Raw genomic sequence first — 27,152 nt, 5'->3', positions numbered from 1 at the left:
CTGTTAACCCTGGATCCAGTGATCTATATTCCTTTGTAGAGAATATCTGTCAAGCCACAACCTAGATTCCCCTCAGACCATGGGACAAGCTCTCATCAATTGATAAGTCTGAAGAATGGCTATAACTTCTTCTCTGCATGGTAATGGCCCACGTATGCCCTCCATGGCCTCCATCCTACACTTTGGCCTTTCCAGTGCCATACTGGAGATGACATTTGATCATTAGATACTTGGACATAACACAAATGCAAGCTCATTATCAGACCCTATCATTATTGTTCTAGTCCACCTATTTTCAGACTTGAAGTTCTTCTGATATAAACAGTTATTGCAGCCTATTTTCTGTGCAGAAACATTATTTTTCTGTATGTGTTAATTATTCCCTAATACATACCTAAAGTCTTCACACATTTTTTTTTTATTTTACATATGTGAAGAATTTTCTTCAGTTCCAAAGAAATGCATAAAATCTGGAGGGTAGAAAATTTCACAGTAAAAGTTGTTGCACCAGGACAAATGGGCTTGACACTGTATTGTGGGTTAACAAGATGGCCATAACTTTAATGATATTACAGGTACCATAACCATAATCATAAATCAATCACATTTATGTACCCTCAGGCTGTGGGGACATGAGGCCCAGTGGTTCTGTGACTGGTAAGTGGTCCAGCAGGGCTGCCAGCCACACCTGTCTAGTACATCTCGGTGGTCTTTTTACTCCCAGCCAATTAGTATGAGTAGCCCTAACGGTCAGGTGAAGGGGTCACCTGCATCCATCCAGACAGCTGGTGACTCCCTTGTCAAAGGGTTCCCCACCCCAATTTATAAAATGGCCAGCATATATGCCTGAATAATCTTGTCTGAAATCTCATAGGATTTCTGGTCCCATGAGATTTCATTAAAGATCCAGCACAGTTACTAGTTATTGCCTGATATCTTGTGATTGTGTGACTCCTGTAATAAGCATGTACTCCAAGCAGCTGCTCAAAGTCCTCTGAAGCCCCAGGGCCAGCCTCAAGGATGCCCAGCACATCAACATTCCTTCAAACAGCATCAAAAAGCGGTTGCCCGACTCGGCGGGCTGACCACTTTGCTTCTAGACGCAGCGAACGACTACAAGCCCCAGAGTGCTCTGGGGCTTGCCCCAGCTCCCTATTGGTGCGCGGGGCGAAAGGGAGGCCCTTCCGCCCTGTGACGCTCTGGGAGCTGGGCTTGGTGACCGGGAGTTCCGGTCCTCCAGGGCAGATGATTGGTTCAGCTGCCCTGGAGGAGGAGTCTCCTGGTCAGGTGGTACTGAGGGCGGGGCTTAGGCCTATATAGGCCGTGCTGCCAGCCCCGGCCCTCAGTCGGCGCTTGGCTCCGGATGGTTAGGAGCCAAGCAGGAAGGGAGGAGGAGCTGAACCTCCCACCCACCCACCGCTTGGGTTTGGGTTTTTTGTCACAACTTTGGGGCGGCAGCATAGGCCAGGATCTGCACGGTGTGGTACCAGGGCTACGGAGCTCTGGTTTGGGAGTCAGTCGGGACCCGGGGGCGAATAGGGCAGGCGTATGGCCATTGCGGGGGCCATAACGCGAGAGCGCCTCCCGGTGACTAGGGGCTTAGCGAATATGTGAACGCATGGCAGAGATGCGGTCATACGGTGTTCCTTAGCCCCTAGGTCATCCCAATGCCTGGTGGGTGCCAGGTTGTGGTTAATCAGACAAATGTGGGGTTGTTTGATTTCGCAGATCCTGACCTCATGCTTTGTGCCAACCCTACCAATGGTTTGCTTAATAAAGTTGTGGCCTTTCCTCCAGCACGGTCTCCTGTGGTTATTCGGCAGCAGCATCTGAGGCAAGGTAAGTCTTCCAGAGGTAAAATCAACACACATCTCTGAAGCTAGCTCATTCACTCAGAATTTACATTTGCGTATCCGATCTGTGTAAAATACTTCTAATGTTCTTGCAGTTCACATAGACTGGTGTTTCTGTTGTCTCAGACACTGCCACATTTTGTCCTCTCCTTGCATTTCTTTTGGGATGGCATCCAGATTCTTCATAGTTGTGTGAAAGCTAGAAAAATAGAAAGGTATCTGTAAAGAGTGATTCTACAAAAGAGGACTACCTTTCAAATAGATGTTCAGCTGAGAGATGCTTTTCATATATTCAGTTCAAGGACAGAATTACTTTACTGGCAGACTGCAGTGTCTATCCCTGATGTGTCTGAGTTTTCTGGGAACTGTTCTGCACCAAATTCATGGAACCTATTGACCTACCTCCTTGTAGCAACCAGTTTACAGTGTGCCAAAGTGTAAATAAGGGTAAATAATTTGCTTTTTTTCCAAAGTAGGAGCCCTCCAGATATTCTTATGCCCCCTGTCATGTCAGCTTGAGTTGAAGACAGATGGATTTCAAGAATATGCAGAGGTTCCCCATTCCTGATATATCCACAGCACCATAACCATCATCCATAGCTTACTCCTGCATGGAATACTGATGCTGCCACTGCTCTACTATATCTTTGCCTGCACCAAAAATCCTTCAGCCCTTGCTCTGTATTTAAGAGCTAAACAAATTATCATGGTTAAACAAATTACCAGGGGAAAATAGCCATTTCAAATGTCCATCTTGTTTTGCTGTGGTTTAAAATTCATTTGTTGTTCTGGCTTCTACTTTTCAGACCATTTTCCATAGTTACTTCCACCATCTCCAGTCTCATTTGCCTTTGCTGGCCTAAATCCTATTGATTATCCCCAACTAGAATAGAACCACTGAATCAATGGTTGAATGGTGAGTCAACATATAGAAAATGCTCATTGATTCAGTGGGTCTTTTCGAGCTGGGATTAACAACACAAGTGAGGCTACTACAGTGTGCCTGCGCCATACGCGGGCGCGCCATACGCGGCCTTGAGCATACGCGCTCAAGCCGCGGGGCGGAAGGGGCAGCGCGTCCCATTCAATTGAATGGACGCACACGCCAGTTGCGCCCTGCGCACACCCGTGCCGCCGCGCACGAGCCCCATTGTTTCCAATGGGGCTCGAGCATAGGCGGAATTCGCCTTACGCGGAGGGATCCGGAATGGATCCCCCGCGTAAGGCGAGGATGGACTGTACTGACAATAAAACAAAAGGGTCTTGGAACAGCATCAAACTGTAACAAATCTGCTCAGTTCTGTGTCAGTATGATTTCTGAACATGTAGACTTTCTGAAGTTCACAAAAGTGATATGGTTCTTGTTATTGTGTGCCTTAAAGTCATCTCTGACATATGGTGACCCTAAGATGAACCTATCACAGGGTTTTCAGGGGCTGAGACTTTGTGACTCACCCAAGGTTACCCAATGAGTTTCCATGGCCAATTAATAAATCAAACCCTGGTCTCCTGGCATAGTCCAACGATCACTACCACATTAGAAGTGAGTTAACATTAATCCTAATGTAGTAGTTCTGGTGGTGTTGTAACAAAAATATATTAAATATTGCTTAGATATTCATTCATGTAAGGCATTTACACATGTTTTCAGGTGTGCTTCATCCTTTAGCTTTGAAACATAACATAAAATATAAAATGATAATGCTCAGTGGAAAAGGCTCCCCTAGTTGCCTGGTCTCTAGCAGCTGCAAATATAGATATAGATATATTTTAAAACCACATATATCTATAGCTTTCATATGTCTTCTTCCCTCTAATTCTCATCCAACATTAACGGTGCCACATCAGTGCACAAATTGTCACTGCTTAATAATGTCTCGAGAATAGAAAAGCAATGCTGTTGTAAGTATCTGTTACTGGAAAGGATAATGCCAGACGAAAGCAAAATCCACAGCGTCTCAGACTAATAGAGCAGTTCCTTTATGTGCAAGCCAAACATCCAAAGCTGGGTGTTTAAGTACATGGAGTAAGAAGAATGAAACAGGATTTGCTCAGACAGAGTTTCCTCTGGAGAGAAACGATGACAGAATGTATGACATTCCCTGTATGACCTGCAAATATTATTTTATTACAGTGCCATGACAGGATCCATTAGGAGCAATATCTGGTCTGGACAAATCATAAACAAAATTGTGTCTGGTCAGCTTGCAATGAATGCAGAATGTAAAAAGTTCACTACCTAGCTTTTCAAACAACTGTTCCTCTTCCAAAATACATACTCTTCCTATTGTGAAGCGGTTCAGCTGGTCCATACTCTTGCTTTTAATTGTGATACATAAGTGAATTCTAAATAGAACAGCAACTTATGGGCCCCCTTTGCCCCTCACTCTTCCCAAAAATGTTCCCTGCTTCTTAACAAGTATTCAGTTTGACATGTGTCACTGAAGAAGATGCTGTTTTCATGTACTTTGACCCCCCCTGCACATGTTGAAAATGTTCAATAATAATAATAACAATAACAACAACAACAATAATAATAATGGAAACTAGCAAGAGTGTCTCCAACTAGGCTAACCTGGGTTTGAACAGAAGGGAAGGCCTTCATCTTCTTCCTTTTCTTCTCCTTTCTGGTAAGACGCAAAAAGAGTATTATTGTGAGTATGATAGCTACCATAAGTGTTACAAAGGTTTCACTGAAGTATCAACATGGGTATAAGCATAGGTCAAGTTTTAGATGAGTGCCTAATTATCTGTTCAATCACCTCTTAGTAGATGAAAACTTACAACTCTGTATGGTACCTCTGCTAAAAAGTGGTTTGTGTTGCAGAAAGGGACAAACAATTTTCTTTTATGTAAATCAGCAGGGTAAGACCACAGTTCCCCTTTCTAAACCAAGGGAAAGCAACCATGACTTTCTAGATCAGAAGTGGGTAATGTGCAGCCCTCAGGCTCATTTTTATAGCCTGCAATATCTCCCAGGATCAAATACCCTCTTGGGATATGGGGGGGCATTTTTGCCACATTTTTACCCCCTGGGACATTTTAGGCCCAAGAAAGGCCATTTTAAAAACTGGAAGTGAACTGGAAATGATTTCTGGCCATTCCTGTTTTGAAGAAAAAGACCTTTTCTGAGCTCAAAATGACTAAAACATGCCCCTCAATAGTTCTGGGGAGCACCCAGGCAGGTTTTGGGGATGTGTGCTGGCAGTGTGGTGAAGGCGCTCAGTCCAAGGGGACTAATGCAGGCTCTAAGCCTCCAACAGTTATCCACCCTTGCTCCAGGTATTGCAGTTCCCATCACTCCTAACTAGCATTGCTAATGGTAAGGAATAAAAGGAGCCACAATCCAACAACATCTTTAGGACAATGGGTCTCACACTGACATATCCCACTCCAAATGCTTTCTTGACATTTGTGAACAAGGACTGAGGAGGATAACTTCCAATGCTAGAAGAGGAAGCATAAACGCACACACTGTTTTCATATTACTACTATACAAAAATCAGGATTTTATTTACAGTCCCCCATTCTCCCGGCCTGGAACCGAAGATGGCTCACATCAAGAATTAAAACAATTTAAATTCTCTGCCCACAGACAAGGCCTTATAAATCAAGTGAGCAAATATATACTGAGCCCATATTAGTTGTTCTTCATTGTGCAGAATAAACCACTTACTTTCTGTGCTGAAGAATAGTCACAACAATGGCTGAGATTACTACTAATAGTATGATGGCAGCACCAGCGATTAAAACAATATACTTCACAGAAATCAAAGGGACTAAAAAGAAAGGAAAATAGATAACATTAACAGTCTGGCTCAAAGAAAAATAGGTTTGGGTTTTGTTTTTTGATTTGTGTTGTTGTTGTTGTTGTTGTTGTTGACAATTTGATGGAGTTGCAGGCATCCTGTGTCATGCTCCTAAGCAGAACCAATGAAGGTCAAATGTGTACCACTGGTCTACACACATAACTATTGTGTGTGCACAGCTTGCACACGCACTTTTTAAAAACAAATATACTTCTTATTTTTTATTTGCAGTTGGGCACAAAGATAGTCTAATAGTCTGAAAACTGGAATTCAGCTGGGGGAAACCTGAGGAGATATTGCAATTTCTGAACAACCTCAGATAATAAGGGGACCAGCATATTCTATCTGTACTGGCATAACGTAACAAGCAGCCCAATATAAAAACCCTAGTCAATGAAGAATTTCAGAATAATATCCAGGATTCAGTGTGTAATTTAAAAAGCATAATCAGTAGTCTCCCAAGAGTAAAAAAAAAAAACAAAACAAAAAAAAAAACCACTGACTAATCACCTCCTTTTGTAAAACCTTTAATAAATCAAAAATCAGACTAGGTAGGATGCTGGTTGATAAAAGCTAATATTCTCTGGGGACTCAAAACTGACAGGGCTAAACTTGCATCCATGAATATTTTCACTGCACACCTCCTATGGGATGCCTTTTGTACCATATTTATTTTGGAGTGCCTCGTTTGTTCATTGGAGAGCGTTATGACTTTGCAGATTGCACTGTGCGAATGAACAGAGTGGCATTGGAGGCAAAGCCCAGAATACTCCAATGATTACTCCAGCACATACCAGAACATATGCAGGGGTAGCTGTGAAGGCCATTTAGCACATTCAGTGTTCAGTTTGTAACTTCTTGCCTGATGAAGAAGCCAGTGGAGCTTTGAAAGCTTGCAACAAGTATATTGTGCATTTCGGTTAGCCAATAAAGGTATCACTGTTTGGTGGATTCCAGCATACACCCTTTCTCAAATACTGCCCAAAAAGATATCTAGTACCTTCCTGTGCAATATTTTTCCTCCCAACTATGCAAAAGCAACCAGACGGTGGACAAGCAACCACTGATTGTTGCATATGTGCACCAGGTGTCATATGGATGCCATTCTGTAGCTGGGAGAAAAACAGCACACTTCACCTCCAGTGTAAATAGGTTGCAAAGCTTTATACTCCACTAGCATCCAATGCAATCTAGGCCAAGGAGTTGATAATATTCTTTTATGAGCCATCAATAACATTCAAAATAAGCTCAAATCATCATCTCACTTCAAGAGGTTTTAGAAAGAGAAAGCCCCCTGCTGCCACTGTGTCTATTTAATTATCAATAACTTTCACTGGGCAAAACCAGAATATCCCTGATTGTCATCTCTTGAAGAGGGCAGGATATTAAGACTCATTGACTGTTGTACTGTAAGCAAACAATAAAGCCTTCACTTTATATTTTGAAAAAGCCTTCAAATACCATCTCTTAATAAAAATAAGAAGTCCTATAACCATCTACATGAAGGTTAGTTTCTTGTTTCATATACTTATTTAAATGAAAAAGAAGCCATGCTTTGAGAAAGTCTTCCATTTGACTTATATTTAGAGATCAAAATCTCTAAAGCTTGGAGATGGTGACAACCTTTACCAAGGATCTTCTCTCATTTTATCCTCATAAAAACCTTGGATGAGCACCATGGAAGTCTTCACAGTTGGTGGGTTAAAAGGTAGAAACCCCACATTTGATCACAGAAGTGGGATTGCCTGAGAGGAATCTTCACAGCTGGTGACACTGATGGGATTGCCCATAGCCGGTGAGATAAGGGTTCAAATCAGATGACTGCAGCAATGGGCTAAAGGGTGGAACCCTCATATAAAGAGTAGAAACTCTTCATTTGGTGGCAGATGTGGGATTGCCTAAGTAGAAAACCCCACATTGGTGGTTTACTTTCTCCTACTTGATTTGGGCACCTGAAGGATATGAAAAGTATAGGAAAACTGTATCTATGCTTTAATTGCTAACTTCATCCCAAAGAATGCAGCAAGTGCATGGTGTCTTAACCTCTTAGTGTGTCTGTGATGTGTTGCAAAGTCCTAGCACTACCAATTGATTTGGGAGTGAGCTATAGTAGAGCTCTACATGACAGGGACAAGATAAAAACCCGTCATGCATTTTGTCATGTGTCGCAACTCACACGAGCCATTTCTGTCATCCAAGCACAGCAGCAACATATGACTCTAATGTCCATGGGTCTCCAATGCACTTACTGCTAAGAGCAAAACCCAGAGTAGATTCAGTAAGTCAATGACATGGAAAACCACCAACCAAGAGTGATTTTTAACAGTTTTCAACCAAACCTCTGCAGAGGCAAAAATGGGTTGTTTTGGCCATTATGATGCATAGCAGATCACTCCCACTATGTACAGCTTAGTTTAGCTAGTTAGCAAGGGCTGGTCATAATGGCCTTCATTAGCATGTGATCCCAACCTTTAAACAGGCTATTACTTAACCTGATCTAATGGACAACCTATGGAGGTGGGGATTGACACTGGACTTTCCCAGAATCTACCATTTGTCCACAACATAGGGAGATGCACAGGGACCCCTAAAATGCCCAGTTAGGTGCATGTGACCCACATGCTATGCAACCCAGTTTTAAAGCAATAGCACTACCAGTAAAATCTTAAGGTTCTTTGTTGTGACTCATGACCTCCTGCTGTTTGTTCATCTTCAGTATTTCCCGTCAAGCACAGCTACTAATTTTAATGCAATATCCAGAGTTTCTTTTTTTAAAAAACACCAAGCTCTGTAAGCCAGAGGCACATTGTTTACTTCTGTCTTATCTTCATGGGAAAACAGGAGCCTATTAAAGCATGTTCTGAACCTTAGATTCATTTCCCTTAAGTGTTGCCCAAAAATGTAGTAGTTTTATATTGATGGGTTGCTGTTGTTTGCCTTCACAGGATTCCAGAAATGTTGTGGGTGAGTGGTTTCAACCTTCACTGCCTCGACTGCAAGTCTGCAGTAGAAATGTTGACAAGCTTGACAGTTACAGCAGCCTAAAGCCTAATGAGTGGTTTGAACCGCTTGTTCTTTACCTTGCCACAAAGAGGTTTACAACATCTGCCAAGTATATAGAGTATGCAGAACCAGGGCTGTGACAGTGAGAAACACCAAAACCAGGCAAAGTAACTTTGCATCCAAAGAGATGTTGCATATCTGATGTGGTTTCCCTTGCGTTTGTTTTGTCAGTCAAGATCTGTCACATGATGAGCTATCAAACATTTGGCCATTTACTCCTGAGCTCTGTCACTCAAGCATAAGTAAGTAGCATTCTCTGCAGCCTTGGAGAACCCATGGCTTCCCATGACACAAACTGAATAGAAGATGAAAACCTCCTTAGATTGCAGGGATTTTGCAGAGGTTGTGTTTGGAAGATGAAAATGAGTTCTTTCTTCTTTTGAACATATCTAAAGTGTGATCTGTGATCATAGTACAGTTTGGCAACAAGAGTAGTGGGGAACGTAATTGTAAGATCCTGGATATGAAATCTAGGTTGCTAGGTGGGATGTTGAAAGCCAGACCTCCAAGGCACCATTTTCAGAAATGCACAAGAACACAGAATCAGAGCTGGACTTGTGCAGTCACTAGCTTTTGGAGCAGCCTTGAGACCTAAGGGTCTCAAGATGTTTTTAAACTGCAGCCCAACATTATCTTTGGTCATTGGACATGATAAATGGGGACAATAGGGACTGGAGGATAGTAGCATTTCAGACCCTAGGTGGGTTTTTTTATAAGACTGTTTTATTTGGCTTCAATCTTTTGACGTAAATGACATAGGAGAAAGCAGTGAGCTATCCAAATTTAAAGTTGACTATGAGATACTACTAAAAATAGGTTGTTGTTGCTGCTGATGTTGGTGTTAGTCAGTGTTCTACATCAGCTGCATAGTTAGGTATATTTAATTAAATAACCTCTCTTGGCCCAATGCCACCCCACTCCCAAAACCTGATGGAAACGTCATTAATTTGTGATGGACCTCCTTTTCCCCACACAGTGATGCCTGATAAACGGGGTGGTGAAGTTACAATCATTACCATAATGTTACAATTGTGACTAAGTAGCAATTATGAATATTGAACGATTATCTAGATTTACTCATCTGTAACCAGAAGGGGGGGAAATCATGGGTGTCATAGGCAATGTCACATTAAAAAGAAGAAGAATATTTCCATGATGTTCCCTTAGACTCTTTGCTTGAGGCCCTAACTTAGTGAAGGAGTTATTTCTTTGCACAGAGAATGTCTCAGGCCTAATCAATGGCAACTCCAGAAAGCCAAAAAGGATCTCAGGTAGTAGCGAAAGGTCTTTGCCAGACATATTGGAAAGCTGCTGCCAATAAAAATAAATAATACAGGGATAAATGAACCATGGATCTGACTTTGTCTAGAGCATGTTAGAGCATGTCTACAGGTTCAAAGAGCCCTTTGCATTAATTCCAAGTGGTTTCTACATTAAAATAATTGTGGTGAAAGCCACTTCAACAAACAAACAACATGTGGCCACATCTGTTTTGGCTGCTTCTTAATTTCCTTTCTAGAATTCAAAAGGCAAGACTTCAAACATTTCTTTGTGTGGTCATATCTTCAAGGCAACGTGTGTGAGACGGTACTGTTCAAAGAGATTTATCCAGTTTTATTTCCCCTCCATTCCCTATTATGTAAGAAAAGTTGGCTACAAAGACATGCTGAAAAGCAACAATTATTTTGTTTGACATCTTTCCCTTGCAGTCTTTCCTCTTTAACACTTATCTGTCTTCTTTCTTTCCTGCCTATTTTTAAAGTATTCCAGTGGAACATTGTGGTTTTCTCTCTTCCTGCCTCCAAAAAGCCTTTTCAAATAAATATTTTGTGCTAACACATAAGCAATTTTATCTATATTTTAGTAAATATATGCTTGCCAGCTTTGGTGGGATTTCTTAAATTTTCCATTATGGCACCCCATCCCTTCCCTTAACTTACCATTGCTGTTAATAGTCAGTTTTGTCCAGCCAGTTGCATTTTTACCATTTTCTCCAATGAAATGACAGCGATATATCCCAGAATCAGAAACTGTGACATTCCAGAGAACAAGAGTGCTGTTTGCTTGGGTGGCACAATGTATCTCTGCCCGCTTTGGGTAATCAGAACCGTGGATTGCCATACCAGAATTAAGACACTGGCTTATGAGGTCCACGTGGTCTATTTGGACCCTTTCCCATATCACTCGATTCACAACAATGTCAGGTTCATGCCAGTGTGTCATAGTAACCTTTTCCCCTGGTTTAGCAACCAGGGAACCTTCCATACCATGTGGATCCAAAAAGACTCGGGAATTAAATTCATCTGCCAAAATAGAAAACAAGAAAGGGAATGAATGAAGCTACCTGTAAAAGATATAACAACAATACTGATCTCCTTCACTGCCATTCTTTTTGAAGAGAAATGGTGTCCCCGTACTTCATGACACTGGGTGAGAAACTGTTGAGTGCTGCATGATTTTTGCCCTGCACAAGGGTAAATTTTGTTTATTTGTTTGCTTTTGTTCAAAGAAAGGTTTAAAAAATGTTCATCAAAATATCCCAAATTTGAAAATTTATTGAAATTGCACCAAAATAGTTGAAATTTTGTAGATAAAACTTTAGAAATGTTAAAAAAATTGAGGCATTAAAGTGGTACCATGCATTGATGTATACGGTGTTCACATGTTGAAACCTGTGCTTGTTGCAATGGATCAACATAACACCAATTCCCAAGGCAGATGGCATGGGGTTTTCTTCTTTCATTACAGTAACTTATTTGAATATCAGGAAAATTTGAAGCAATGCTGTGATTATGTATTGTCCCAACAAGATTATTATTCTGATTTGAATTCATAAATTTTTGGTATCAGATTAAGAAGTGTAATGGTAGTCCAGATTTTCTGCTCAGCCAGTTTTAGAATTTCAAAGTGCAAGATTTCAATTCCAAATTAGAATACTGGCATATTTGGTACTCATTTCTGTTCTGTATCAATGTAGGATAAATTATCATAGAATTAATAAATAATAATAAAATCTTTATTTATAGCCCGCCTTTCCTTGGTAGATCAAGGTGGGTTACAAAGTACATAGATCACAATTCCATAGTAAACAATGTGTGTATAAATTTATTATTTGCATTCTGTCACTCCATATAGCCAATGGTTGTCCCTTTGGAATATGTGATCTGGAGTTAAAGTGAGCATGTGACTGAAAAATTTCTAGACATTGGAGTATGTCAAATAAACAGGACTCATCCCATGGAATCCTGAATTTGCAATTTAGGCAGCATTTAAGATTCCTAGACACAGACTTCTAGAAAACCCAGGATTCCATACGATCTGCCATGGCAATTGAAGTGAAAGGTAACACTATCATTGTGTAGTTGAAAAGGCCCCAAGTGGGCACCAAGGTGCCAACATGTAGTCTAACTGTTGCAGATATATCAGTCAAGATGAACACATAAAGTTGAATTCTGAGGTTTTTGTTTTTTACTTTGCTTCATTTTTAAACATCAGTGTTTCATACTTGCTTTAAATATATACATGGGTGTTTTGAGCATGAGGATTTATGCATGCATAAATGCAATGCTACAGTGGATCTCATCCCAACCCCCAACCATCCCATCCCCACATACCAGGAAACAGCCACTGCAATCAACAGGAGTCTTTTTCCTGTCGAATCAGAAAGCAGCTCACTGATGGTCCCTTTCCCCTCCTGTGAGTGATCTCTGGTACCACAGGCAAAAGCAGGATCCCTGTAGCAATTGCCCCTCATGCCAGAGATGGCTTGCACAGGGGAGAGATGGGGCTGTCAGCCAGCTGCTTCCTGAGCAACAGACTGCCATTGATCACAATGGCTGCTTCCTGGCTGGTTGATAGTTTGTAGTGATTACGGGATGCAATTGTGACTGCCTAAAGGGATTCTGGCCTTTTTCTCTAGCCAAATACTGGAAAACGTCCTGGATAATGAGCACACACTGAGTAATAAACAAAACAGAATCTATATTATAGATGCCTGCAGATTTCATACTTGTCAGATTAAAAAATATCATGAAAATAAAGTTTATAGTCTTTAATACAGTGATCCCTTGATATCCAGTAGGTTTGGTTCCAGGACTGACTGTGGATATCAAAATCCACAAAATCAACTCCCATTAAATACAATGGCATAATAAAATCGTATTCCTTATATAAAATGGCAAAAATCATGGTTTGCTTTTTGGAGTGTGTGTGTGTGTGTGTGTGTGTGTGTAAATTTTTCCAAGCCATGGATATTTGAATCCGTGGATAAAGAATCTGTGGGTATGGAGGGCTAAATGTATGTCAAATTGACAGTGTCCTTAACAGCATACACCTCTCAAAAGATTTTGTTGTGTTGCTATGCAGCTCTCTTCTGAAGTTCAAAAGTCAAAGGTTTAGAATGTCATCGCTGGCTTCTCTACCTCATTGAACTGAGCTAACTAGAAATTATGGCTTCTCATCCTGAACTGTCTCACAGGCTTTACTCCACAGCAATAAGTGCTGCATCTGTTTCCAGGCAACTGCTGGTCTCTTAACCTATAGAACTGCAAAAATAACATTACCTTCTTTTAACAAAGCAAAAATGTGAAGAGCATCACAAAGGACAATTAGGCACTACACATATCCCTCCACATTCACTGGGATTAGAGGCACAGGACCCCTGTGAAAGTGGGAAAACCACAAATAACAAAAACACTATATTTTTACCTGAAAGAACACCTCTCTAGTAATCTCTAGGTCCTCCAGTGCAACACTGTGGTCAACATCTGCCAGACATTGACTATAAAATTGCACTAGCAGAGCTACAAATGCCTAGCGGAGTGTTCTCTCTAGAAATCTCTAGGTCCTTCAGTGCAACTTTTGGTTAAAGTTGAGCATAAAGTTGCGCTGGAGGGCCTAAATATTACTAGAGAGAATATATTAATAAAATCTGTGAATAATCAAATCCGCAAAAGTCAAAGCCGCAAATGTGGAGGGATGAGTGTACTGTGAGATGAGGGTGAAGATGGGTTGTCCTTGCATCTCATACAATTCTCAATTTCTTCTACGGCCCGGTACAGACGGGCCAAAAGGCTCATAGCAGCACCGATACTAGGGTTTGGGAGTGCGCATTAACCGCATGCTCCCAAATTCTATGGTGTATCTACAGCAGCATCATGGCAGCATCCTGTCCGCACAGGCACCACCGTTTTGATGTAAGGGATGTGCAGTATATACACATTGCTGCCAGCACCGTCACAAAAAGAACCCAATTTTTCTGGGTTCTTTTTGGGGCAGAGGGATGCCGGGCAGTTTGGCTGCTGTGGCATCCCTCCACAGCCAAACAGGCAGCTGCCACCCCGCCCTTTCTGCTCCAAAGGTGAAGTCTGCTAGGAAAAACTATTGCATCTTCTAAAGATGAACATGATAATGGACAAAATGATAATAACAGATTGTTATTCTTCTTGTTGGTTATAACATGATGTTACTTTAATCGTCTGGTTTATCAGACATAAGACTTGGTTTCTTCTTCAGCAGATAAACAGTAGCTAGCATTTTCATGAAACCTGTTCTCCACTCATTTGATAACGCACACATCATTTTAGGGCTACTATCATAGGTTCCATCTGTTCCAGAATTACAACTTCTGAAAGCTAGAGATTGGTTCTTGTTTCCCTGCTATCCTTTAGCCACCTCACATTGCTGTCATTTTGAAACTGTCCTTACAAAATGTAACAATTACCATCACTTGAAATCCTGACCCATTACACATAAGCCTGATTGTGGAGACCTGCATTGCATACATCACATAGCTCTTTGCATAGTGATAGACATTTTGTGCATAGTAATAGAAATTTGACTATCATATGTACTTCAGATCCATTTTTCATATTTCCAAATCCAGCTTGATGGCTTAGCTGATTTGTCATCATTCCAATAACAGTACTAAAGTTGTCATCATTGATAGAGCACTCATTTCCTGTGGTGCACTGCACGATGCAACAGTTACTCTAAATAAGAGAACAAAATTTCAAGCTCCTCTTTCACTACAGCTTTGCCTTGAGCAAGACATAACCAGTCTAGGGGTCCCTACAGGGCTTAACATGGTCTTATGGCCAGAGCTGCATGAGGAAGAATAACTTGGAGTGCAGCCATGCTGCACAAAAAAAGCATTCTGACACCACTTTAACTGCCATGACCCTATCCTGTGGAATCGTGGGATTTCTAGCTTGGTGAGCTCTTTAGCAGACCAAGCTGAATACCTCACCAAACTACAAATCCTAGGATTCCACAGTATAGAGTCATGACAATTAAAGCTGTGTCAAACTGCTTTATTTATGTAGTGTGGCTACACCCAAAGTTCCAGTAACTGGCCAGAAGACCAAAGTTTTCTCAATAATGTTGTTCTTTCATTTTAGCAAAGGACTCCAGACATCCAGGCTTCAGCTGCAGACTCATGATAGAACCAACATCTGCTGGGAAAGATTCACCATCCAGCAAGAGAGAATCCATCTTTAACTACCAAATGTACCAAATGTTCCAAGATGGCCAAAGTGATGATACAATCAAGGCCCAATCACAGGCCTTTATCACTCTCCAAGTAAGAACTCAAAGAATAGGAAGGATTGGTCTGAACTATATTTTAGGGTAATCATTTAACTTTAATGTACCATGGAGGCACATTTTAGTTCTCTGGTGTTACATTTTGTTGCAGATGTACAATGTAGCTGTAAAAGAGTGACCTTCCAACTTCTGCCACTTATAGTTCTGTTTAAAAACTAAACGCAATAGGAGCTAAAAGAGCTCCCAATATATCTGTTGCTTTTGACACTAGAGTAGGGTATGTGACATACTGGTTTTTTATGAAACAGTGTCATACTGTTTTTAGGAGTTTTTTGCACAGCAAAATGTGGAATGTGATTCTGGATTTCCCATGTAACATTCAGTACTTGTTTCAATGGATCTTTTATTCAAAAAAACATGAGTGACCATATGCCTAGATATTCTTGAACACATTTCCATCCTCTTTTCTTTTAAAAGTCTGCAAGAGCAAAAAAAATGGTCTTACAATGCACAGGCAGAAACAATTCCACTAATGAACTGATGACAGAATTGTGCTTTCCAATGATTTGCCTGATTCTAAACCATGTAATTTCAAATCTTCCTTTAAAAAAAAATTGATAACATTTCAATCTGTTACATCTGTTATACTCATGCTAGTTCTGAAGATTTTCTTCAATTATTTCATAAATTATATCTTCTTATCATTAGATCCCTGTCACCTATTGAGCACTAAATGAAAAACTGGGAAACACATACATCGTACCAATGTGAGTTATCTCTGGTTGCGGCGGAGAGTTGTGCTGTATTAACATCAAAATTGTAATGAGGTTACAGTGCATGCCTTTCTGGTTTTTTACACTTGTCAGAAATATATTACCGACCATGGCTGATCAATGAAAGGATACTGAATTCAACCCAACATGACAATTATTATGTCTGTCAAACAGACAAACATTTAGAAACAACTTTGACATCAACTGCAGGAGGCAAGCATCCAGTTCCTGTTGAGTTCCTGAAGCTGGACATCTAATTGCTTTTATCCTTCACTGAGGCACAGACAAGTTTTCTCCCAATATGTGCCTTTCTACTTAGGCTTTTCATAGGAGCATGCTAACAATTTGGACTGGGGACCCAGTGTCTAGGAGTTCATTTATTCAAAGTCCGAAATGAAATATAACAGATCTTGCTGAATAAAAGGGTACAGTTAAGAAGGGCTGCCTGCTTGAGGTTGGCCATATACACACAGCAGCTTCCATAATTAAACAGCTGGCTTAGCAGATGGAATAATTGGTCACCTAATGTAGCTTCCCTGTACAACAAAAGAAGCAATTCTATCAATGCATTTTCTCTTCTGTAGCTAAAATAGATTTGACATAAGAGAGGGAGAGAATAATTGTGCACATAGTTAGGAATTCACTTAAACTGAACCACGAACCATGTGCATCCTGGGAGCCTTTGAAAGACTGGCTGAAAATACTGACAAAACCACATGGCAGCCAGACCAAAGATACTTCTAGATGACTGATCCATGCCTTTGATTATGAATTAGACACATTCATTTAAATGGAGGTATAAAATGTGCAGTGTTAAAGAGCATGTGGGAGATTAATGCACTTAGGATTTTACTTCCCTGGCTGAATGCAGTAATCTACCGATGTGAAAGAGAATAAAAACCACAGATGCTACCAGAAAGTAATGCAGAATTCCCCCACACCGTTTTACAAGTCAACTATATATAACTATAGTCATATAGTTGTTGTAGTTATAGTCATAGTTAGCTATAGAATTCAAAGACATAGCCATGCTAGTTTGGATCAGTATGCCAAGGGATCTTGTAGCACTTTTGAGGCTAACTGTGTGAAAGAAGTTGTATTATAGTTATAAACAGAAGTCTTTGAAGCTTATGCTCCTAGTTATAGTTATATTACAGTTATAGTCATAAAGAAATAAATACATTTACTTGTTGATTTGCTTTTTGACCTCACTTTAGCTTTTGCCTGACAGACTTTGAATAAATTGTACTTGCAAATCAGAGTAACCAAATCCAATAGCTATATTGTTTGCTTAAAAAGGTCACTTTGGGATCAGAAAATGCACAATGTACTGCGTTTCTTCATTACTTTTATTTATAAATGGGTTATTAGAGAAACAGTGTTGGCAGTACTGTCAGGTTTCCAAAATAGCATTAAGAGACAGTCAAATTCATGGCATGTAGACTTGACTATTTGGTAATAGCTAAAGAAAACTTTTCCTCACTTGAAAGTTACCTGTTTCAGATTTTTTTTCTCCAGAACCTTTCTCTACACAGAGTTTGAAATTTTACCCACCTCCACCCCCAGAATTCAGTATTCTATGGGGTAAGTGAAGACGAGAAATCACTTTCTAAGGAGGAGAGAGGATTATATACACAGGGAAAGGGAAAGGGGTTAAGACACAGAGAAAGAGACTTGTCTCTATTCTATATTCCTTGCTTCCCAAAGTTGAAGGCTTTCAGGGCCAGCATCCATAGTTTTTTGTGGGTTTTTCAGGCTATGTGACCATGTTCCAGAAGAGTTTCTTCCTGACGTTTCACCAGCATCTGTGGCTGACATCTTCAGATGCTGGCGAAACATCAGGCAGAAACTCTTCCCAAAATTATTTTTTTCATTTCAAAAGTATAAATGTTTTCAAACTCTGTTATATGCATAACTAAAATCTCTTTGCTGGGAGGAAAAGTTGATTATAATTGCAGAAAGAATCAGGAAGCAGTATTCTAAAGTATTGTTCTAACATCATAGTAGGAATAAACACAACACAATTATATAGTTGGAACAAATCACATCTAGTGCAATGTCCTGTCCTGTGCAAGAGATAACAAAGTGATTTGATTAGGAATTTGAAAGCAAATAGACTTCTAGAGAAAGAGATAAATCATAACTGGCAGGGCAAAGAGAACCCCTTCCCAAGATATATTCATGGTAATAACACTTAACAGAAACAGAAGACAAGGCTTTCCTGGTGGCTGCTCCCAGGCTCTGGAATTCCCTTTTGAGGAAAGCTAAACTGAGCTCCTTTGAGTTGTCTTTCTTTCTATCAGCAGACAAAGTACCATTCTATTCAGACAGCCCATCATCTATGCTGGTTTTCTCTCTGTGTCCATCTATTTGTCAAATAGCTTATCTCTCCATGTGTTTTAAATTTGTTTTCACATTTTAATTATATTTGTATTTATTTTAATTATGTCATCTGCCTTGCAAAAAAGGAATGAATGAATGAATGAATGAATGAATATTGTATATACTCATATATAAGTGTAGATGTTTTAGTAAAAAAATTGATCCAAAAACCCGAGTCGACTTATCCACCAGATAATGTAAATACTGTACTTTAACGCTTATTTTAAAAGGAACCATCCCCTGGTGCAATCTGTCTTGACCTTCCTCTAATCTCTCATCCATCCAGCCTTTAGTGTGAGCACTATTACTAACAGTGATGCCTGCTGGAATTTTGTGAGTTCTCTGGCATTATTTTCCTTTGCTTCATCCTTTAGATACTTTTTTATATGTCCCTAAGTTTTATCCTCAATTTATCCATCAGTCATATCAAAATCCATAATTTTGGCCCCAAAACCTGCCTCGACTTATATATGAGTCGACTTATAGTTGAGTATATAGGGTAAGCAAACAAACATGCCAGCAAATTCCTTTTCTCTTTACACCTTTCCTGGTTCAAAATGCTAACTCTGTGGATCTTTTGCAAAAGAAAACGAACATGGGCGGGATACAGACGGGCAAAAAGGGGTGTATTCATGACATCATGAAGGTAGAGCCTTCAGACGGCCCTTACCTGAATGCCGCCATGAACACGCCCCCCGCACGCCCCAAGCGGGAAGAAGCGGCATTAAAAAGGTGCTGCTTTTCTCCGCTTCTTTTCCGTTTGATGCGCAGCTGCGCAGCTCCGTCTGTAAGCTGCTGCACCATTACGCCAGAATTGCTACGCCGCTAATTTAAGTTGCCCATTTAAAAGCTCCGTGTCTGCTGCGTCGCATAATGAGTCGGGGTCCTGGAACATGCGCAGTTTGCAGTCAGGCTTTAATTGCAGCGTCAGCTGCCATGCAGGTGTGGAAGCTGCAGCACAGCTGCAGCGCATTTTAAGACTCGTAACCCTAACCCTAACCCTAACCCTAACCCTAACCCTAACCCTAGAGCAACATGTACGCATGCGCTGCTTGGAAAGTTTGGACTTTAAAGTGAGCCCCTACACACATTCCTGTGCCATTTTCACCTAACAATAAAAACCCCTAAAACTGTAAATATTTACATATGTACAAGGGAGGTGATGGGGGATGGCAGGGGGACAGCGGTGGCAGCGGCGACAGCTGTGGCTGTGCATTGCAGATTCAGCAGGAGCGCGGGGACCAAAGGAGAGGAGGCATCCATGATGCTGGTGACACTGGCAAAGTGCAAGTGGACAAGGATGCCAACACCAGCTGATCACCAGCTGGCAGGAGACCACCATTGTTCTTGGGCAGAGTGGGGGAAAAAGTTTTAAAGGGGCTTGGGCACTTTAAATGTGCCCATAGGCTTTCTGCCGCCATTTCTTAGCGCTGCAGCTGCGCAGCTGCGCATCCGCCAGCCGGCAAAGGAAAAAAAAAGCCCCATTTTTGGCCGCCCGTGAGGAAGCTGCCTCTCTCTTTGCAGCGTCCTCCGAGGCGGTGGTTTGGAAACTGCGGGTCAGAAACGGCCCCAGGTGAGGCGTCTTCACTGCCCCCCATGTGGAAGCCCCATCTCCTGAGCCACGCCCCCGGGGCGGGTGGTCTGGAGGCTCCGTATTCAGCAGAATACACCTCCAAGACGTCTTCCCCTGCCCGTCTGTATCCCGCCTAAGAAGAGTTCTGGTGTGGTATCTGCTATGTCTCTGAGACTCTGTCATCCCAATATCATTGTTTGTATGCCAGGGAGGGATTAGTCTGCTCCTATAATGTTCCCAATTTTCTTTAATCCATAACAGCTAATGTCTGCAGTTGACAGTATGTAGAGTTGCCAGTAATGTATTTTGATTTTATGATACAAACATTTTCTTTACCTGATCGTACAACTTGAATTCTCTTTTCCCAAGTTCCATGTGGAAAGGTCTGAAAGGAGCATAGGTAAAAACCAATGTCTTCTTCAGTAGTGTTGTTAAAAATAAGGGATTTGTTGTTTGTGGTCTCATTGCCAACATGAACTCGGAATGTGTATCTGCTTTCAATATACAAGTCTTGAGGCAGTTTGAAGACTGCAATATTCTCTTTGCCGTTGTCCTTTTCCTTACGCCATGACATCTGGATTATAGTTGCAGTCTTTGGATAGACACATTCTAGAGTCATAGTGCTGGCAAGTTTCACAGTTGAATCCACATGCTTTCCTTCAAGTTTGATCGCAGTACAGCCTAAAACCAACATGTAGTGTTACTGCTATAAAAACATTGAAACAACAGAAATGCAGTAACACTGAACCAAACTTGTAGCATCTATTGAATGAGCAAAGTACTTCTAAATGAAATATCTTATAGTGCAAGAACAATAAAACTATCTCAAAGGCAACATCGCTACTTGTTAGAAATAATTCCTTGGCCTGATATAAGCCAGTCTTTCACACATTTACCTGTGAATGTTCCCCCAAATGAACTGCAATTTACTTTATGAGTATGCATATGTAAGCTTGCACTATTAGGAGCGAAAGCTACTAGAACACTTGCACATTTATTTTTAATAAACCTCTTAGAAATAATTTTAATTGATTTAAGTGGACGTTATTGCCAAATAAATGTACTGAGGACCAGCGCATAAGCAATTAAAATATCACACATAAACATTAGGTAAGAAATCTGTCTTACTTTTACTTGTGAGTAGAACAGTAATGAAGAAAGCAAGGCAATCCATTTCCAGCCGTGCTAAAGAGATATGTGTTAGAACTTCATGAAAGCTTCTTCTATTTCCTGGCCACATGGTGTGGGTGGGGGTATTTTTATCCTGTCAAAATGAATAAGCAAGACAAAGTACTCTCCATCTCTCTCTTTTGAGAACTGTAGTAATTAGAGAGAAACAGTATCACACAAAGGACTAATTTTGCAAATACCTTTTGGATATTTTGATGTATAGGAAAGCAGCCTACACACCTACATGGCTTACCACAATTCAGTAACAATCTATGACAATTAATTTAATTATTTCATTGTGACAGCCATCTCAGCTACTCTGTACAGATTCTATATGTGGCTTCCATATTTTCAATATTTGACATGACTCCATAGTTTTGTTCCTAATGAAATTAGCACCCTTAGGTCTACATCCAATTGCTAGTCATAACTAAAGCAGAGTAGATCAATGGGATTTAGAGAAGTGTGATAATTTAGGCCCAAGACAGACCGGCACTTTGTGCCGGACTGGGCCCAAACTAGGGTTGCCTGAGGGCTGAGCATTTACATGCTCCAAGCCCTTCTCACAGCACCTATTGCTGTGCACTGACCAGACGGGGTGCACCATGATGACATCACTTGTGCGCAGCATCCAAAAGATGCTGCACATGAGGGGCATCATAAGCCCGCACGGGTTGGGGGCATGGTGTCCAGTTGCCATGTCCCCAACCCAACACTTCCAGGGATGGCACAGAGCCATCCCTGTTGGGCTGTCTGTCAAGCCCCTTAATTATCAATTCAATAGCGGAATTGATTCAATGTTCTTTTTGGAACCAGCAGCTGGATTTAGCAATGAGTGTAATTGCTTCCTAATTACCCTTCAGTCCATTTTCATTCTCACCTTCTACTTTAGATTTTATGGCCTAAATCTGATATGATGTTAGATGAGGAAAACTGTTGTGCTGGCATTAGCACTCTGTTGTTTTAGTCCCTAGGCAAGTGATGGCTTGTGCAACAAATTCTGCAATGGATTGTGCAACAGGTTGTGCAAGCAGTTGTGACACTACATTAGATTATACCATTTCACATAGTCCAGAATGAGAAACCCATCACCTGGATTTTACTGATTGTATCAGCTAAGGTAGGACACTAAATCGCCTGATGAATGGTGAATCAACACTTCTGGCAGTCCTACTGATTCAATAGATTTGCTATGGTTGGGACTGTCCCAATACCAGTAGGAGTCTAGACATGAGGGAACATCATTTGCAATAGCAGAATGAAACTGTTGGAAACTGGGTTTTGTTTTTGTTTTTTCAGACAGGGGCCAACCAGTTTATTGCTTCTCTGTAAAGCATCTTTATACAGGCTTGTGTATGGGTATCCTTACCTCTGTTTCATCTCTTAATCTAATCTATTAAATATATTTTGTTGCTGTTGTTATGTGCAGTTAAGTTGGCTTCAAGACTATGAATGAGAGACCTTTAGAAGACCCTGCTATTAACACCCTTGCTCTAGTCTTGCAAACTCAGGGCTGTGTCTTCCTTGTTTAATCAAACCCCCTGTAGAAATAAAATTAGCCTGAGTGATTTCATTTGTTCAAAATTGTTCAGGGAACTTCAGGGCTGAGTAGGTTAAATTAAAATAAAAAATAAGCCCCATACCAAAATTACACATGAAAGTCTCCTGCTGTAAATGGATCTGCTTTCCGTGAAAACACCCTATTCACCATCCTAATGTCTTACAGAGTGAGATGGCTTGTCACTTTAGCACTGTAAAAGGTGCACTAATTCAATTTGCCCTCCTCAATTTAGTCAGATCAATAAAACCTAAAAATATTGTCTCAGGTGAGCAAGCAAGGCTGTCACTGGACTTGAGGCAAAAATCTTTACTGTGTATTCATTAGCCTCAAAAGCAAAAGCAAAAGAACACTACAGAACAAAGAAAGCTGTTATAGTCACTGAGTGTTGCTATTCAGCTTTATTCTTATTTCATTCCCCCCCCCCCCGCAAAAAAATCCTACATGTAAATCAGCTTGTACAATATAATGGAGACATGATCACTTGATAATAGCAATAGCAAGTACATTTCTATACCACTTATCAGTGAACTAGCACTCCTTAAGTGGTTTACAATGTGTAAGCCAATTGCCCCCAACAAGCTGGGTATTCATTTTACCGACCTACAGAAGGATGGAATGGATCTTGGAGCCCTGCAGGATCAAACTAACAACCTTGTTGCTGCAATATCAGCATTTAACCACTGCACCTTAATAATGTCTTCAAAATAACCAGGTGGTTCAATCTTGGCATTACAAAACACCATGAATTGTGCTCCAAACACAAGAAAACAATTCTTTTTAGTTTTGGGGGCATAAAATAGACCACACTACAGAAATAATCCAGTTTGGCACCACTTTAACTACCATGCCTCAGTTGAAGTTTGTTGTGGCTCCAGAGCTCTCTGACAGAGAAAGCTAAATAGCCCACATAACCACAAATCCCAGAAATCTATAGCATTTAAATCCATAGCATTTAGCCCCGGCAGCTAAAGTGGCAGCTAATTGGTAAAGTGGACCGTTTATGCAGTGCAGACACAGGAGCTTGTCACACCACTTTAAACAGCGACTTACCACTCCCGAACTGAATTCTAATTTGGGCTGCATCCTGGTCCTATGGCTTTTTTCTCCAAATCCACATCCGAGTACAGCCCGGCTGCAGCCCACATCCCTTAACGTACTTCAGTAGCCATTTTTCAAAGTCAGAAAGCTCAGGTTATCTGGACTCATTAACATGCACAGCTATGTCTCATTGCTGTGATATGAAATTATAAATGTTTAACAATGCTAAACAGGCAATAATCTTCTGCCACTAACCATTTTTATAGCTGCATGATCTGAGCTACTGTATAAAGATACGATCTTCAGTACAATTGGCGGCAGAATTCAACGACACAGCTGTGTTAGTCTGGAAATTCAGTATGCAAATGAATCTTGCAGCAGCTTTGAGACTAATTGAAAGATAGAAGTTGATAGCATGAGCTTTTGTAGACTTGATCCTACTTCCTCCACCACATGCATCTGTGGAAGTAGGCTCAATCTATGAAATTCACCACATGCATCTGAGGACATACAGTCAAATCTACAAAAGCTCATGCTACCAGCTTCTGTCTTTCAGTTAGTCTGAAATGTGCTGCAAGATCCCTTTGCCATTCCAACTGATGGTGCTGTTTCAATGGTTCTTTCAAAATGTTACTTGGCATAACTCTGTATACAAGTGCTATTTTGTGTGCTTGCAGGGAAAACAGTGGCTTCAAGAGCAGATTTCTATTATTATTTTATTGTATATGACTGAAAAAATGATTCACTCTTACATTAGATCATCTTCATTGTTATCAGGGTTTAGTTTGACATAACAAACTACCATGAGAAACTACCAACAGACAAACTAGAAGACTACAAAACAAACTACAATGACAAAGGAGTTCATTGTGTTTATAGGACACAGTCTGAAATTCTTACTAAAGTAATAGAACCACCAGATAGTATTGGCTAGATCAGGCATCTTCAGCCAATGCCTGCCATCTGTGAAATGGGATTGGTAAGGAAGAGTAAGATAATATTTCAGTTGTTTAACCATGATAGTAAAAGAAGACACAGCTGAGGAGCATCCAATGCCAGACACACATTTCAGGAAGCTCAAAAATAGTTGTTTTATTAGTAAAGTACCCACAAGTCTCTGATTTCTTCCATAATAACCATGATAGTAGTAATACTCAAGGTCATGCAACAGTTCATCATAGTTAGCCTAAAACTGGTCTGTGAAATGTTACCTTTGACATTTGCCACTGTGACTGCTTCTTTCTGGATAAGATGGTAAGAAAATGCATTGATTGTACAGAAGAACAACAGTCTTTCCTACAGGAGGTTTATTATCCAAGGTCTGAAAAGTACTTTTCCAACATAAGTTTGTCTTGTGGCACACCACAATAGTTATTTTGATTTAAAGAGGTGAGTGAACACAGTACAGAATGAGCCAGAGGCAGAAGCAATGTGAGGACTTGGCTATAACTTACAAAACATTCAAAACTCCATGACACTTTGCTCACTTATCTAATCATTATCATTCTTAAATCAGATAGCTACTGTTGCTTTTAATTTCTCTTTGCAAGGACTGATTAAAACTGCCAAAGAGTCCAGATTGGAGGCTGAAGATATGCCGAACAGGTGCAAAGCCTATTTACTGTTCTCAAGATTGAGTTACCTTTTTTGTTTTGTTTTTTGCTGCATAGAAGAGACTGCAGTAAAATCAGTTTCACAGAAGATACACCTTTCTGTTAAATGAAGGACATTAAACACATCCTAGAAATTTTAACATTTTGCCAACACTTTTTATAGAAAGAGATCTTATTTAACCTAAGCAACACTAAGACTGTGCAATTTCTGGACTGTGCAATTTCTGGACATCCTATCTCTCGGGCAGGTTCCAGATGGTGTCGCTTGGCGGCCAGTGCTATCCAACATTTACATGAAGCTGCTGGGTGAGATCATCCAGAGACATGGGGCGGGGGGTTATCCGTATGCTGATGACACCCAAATTTGTTTCTATATGTCTCGGACTGCTTCAGTGACCAAGGACGGCATCTCCCCTCTGAATGACTGCCTGAAGTCAGTAATGGATTGGATGAGGGAAAATAGACTTAAATTGAATCCAAATAAAACAGAGGTACTCGCTATAGGCAATCTCAATCCGGGTATGGTGATAAGCTCTCCAGTTCTGGACAGGGTCACACTTCCCCTAAAGGACTGTGTCCGTAGCTTGGGGGGGCTCCTGGATTCGTCACTTCAGCTGTCATCCCAGGTGGATGCAACAGCCAGGAGCACCCATTATCAGCTTCCATTTGTTTAGCTGTACCCACCGGACTTTGATCTCGATTTATTTTTATTTATTTTATTAACCATTTTATTGGGAATGGGTTTTAATGGTATTTTAGGGTGGGAGGGAGATTGGGGAACTAGGCTCTAATATGTCCTGTTATGCTTTTATCTATTGATAGTCATGTTTGATTTTATTGTTTTTGTTTGTTGTTACCTGCCTCAATCCAATACAGGGAGAGGCGGGATACAAATAATAATAATAATAATAATTATTATTATTATTATTATTATTATTTTATCTCAGATCACTTTTGCTCTCACAGTCACATTTCACAGGAAAGTAATCAGGTTTTAACTCCCAGAATTCCCAAGTAAAAAGGTTTCCAGTATCCATTCCTTGGGACAGGTACTAGAGCATATGCTGCTCTTTCATCTTCAGTGGTTCATGGGTATTATCTTGATTCATTTCTATCTGATGTCGGTTCTAGTCATAGGATAGAGGCAGCTTTCATTGCCTGCTGGATGACTTAAGTCAAAACTAGTCAGGAATAGTTGATTCAACTTCTTATGAACCTCTTAAAGGGTTTCAGAACCATTGACCATGACACTCTACCATTGACCATGGGATAGGACTTGTGCGTACTATTTTTAAGTGGTTCTAGTTTTTCTTAACAGGAAAAATTGAGAAGGTGGTACTAGGGGATTCCTGTTCAACCTCTGGCCATTGACTCTGTTCTGTCCTCCATGCTTTTTTTTAATGCTCAGAGAACATTACCTTATCATCATATTTTTGATTACACTATGATAACCTCACCATTGCTTTAGTTTAGTCTGTATATTAATTTCCTATCACCCATTCAGTAAATAAGTAAAATAAATATTAAAGAATAAACCTTAATAATTCATGCTATGACTATCTATCTTTTAAGTACATTTTCCCAAAACGATTAAAGTAGTTTAAAGGCATTCATGTGTGTGTATGTACGTTTAAGTTGTCTGTCAACATATGGCAATCCCATTAATTTCATAGGGTTATCTAAGGCAAGGAATACTCAGAGGTGGTTTTGCCAGTTCCTTGCTCTGAAATACTCACAAAAAAAAAGGGGGGGGGAGATCACACAAATATAGCAT

The 27,152-nt window shown here is 40.5% G+C and overlaps 1 protein-coding gene across 1 annotated transcript; it reads right to left on the bottom strand.

Moving 5' to 3' along the window:
- Nucleotides 1–1,444: 1,444 nt before the first annotated feature.
- On the bottom strand, nucleotides 1,445–20,690 carry CD226 (CD226 molecule). The gene is made up of 5 exons (XM_089518356.1): nucleotides 20,333–20,690; nucleotides 10,666–11,028; nucleotides 5,530–5,632; nucleotides 4,429–4,480; nucleotides 1,445–2,052 (listed from the first exon to the last, which is right to left on the bottom strand). The coding sequence occupies exons 1-5, from the start codon at nucleotides 20,688–20,690 to the stop codon at nucleotides 1,900–1,902; spliced, it is 1,029 nt and encodes a 342-aa protein (XP_089374482.1). The 3' UTR covers nucleotides 1,445–1,899.
- Between the last annotated feature and the right edge of the window lie 6,462 nt (nucleotides 20,691–27,152).

Source organism: Sceloporus occidentalis, unplaced genomic scaffold, assembly GCF_023333645.1.
Source record: "Sceloporus occidentalis isolate IW3139 unplaced genomic scaffold, rSceOcc1.0.p SCAF_3, whole genome shotgun sequence".
NCBI lineage: Eukaryota > Metazoa > Chordata > Lepidosauria > Squamata > Phrynosomatidae > Sceloporus > Sceloporus occidentalis.
This window is presented reverse-complemented; position numbering and strand designations above follow the sequence as displayed.

What these genes read in the sequence shown, in the direction of transcription:
- CD226 (XM_089518356.1), bottom strand. Translation starts at nt 20,690, where the DNA reads ATGTTGGTTTTAGGCTGTACTGCGATCAAACTTGAAGGAAAGCATGTG. An exon ending in AATTCAAGTTGTACGATCAG is followed by an intron (nt 11,029 to 20,332) that starts GTAAAGAAAATG and finishes CTATTTTGGCAG; the next exon opens with ATGAATTTAATTCCCGAGTC. An exon ending in ACTGACTATTAACAGCAATG is followed by an intron (nt 5,633 to 10,665) that starts GTAAGTTAAGGG and finishes CTTTCTTTTTAG; the next exon opens with TCCCTTTGATTTCTGTGAAG.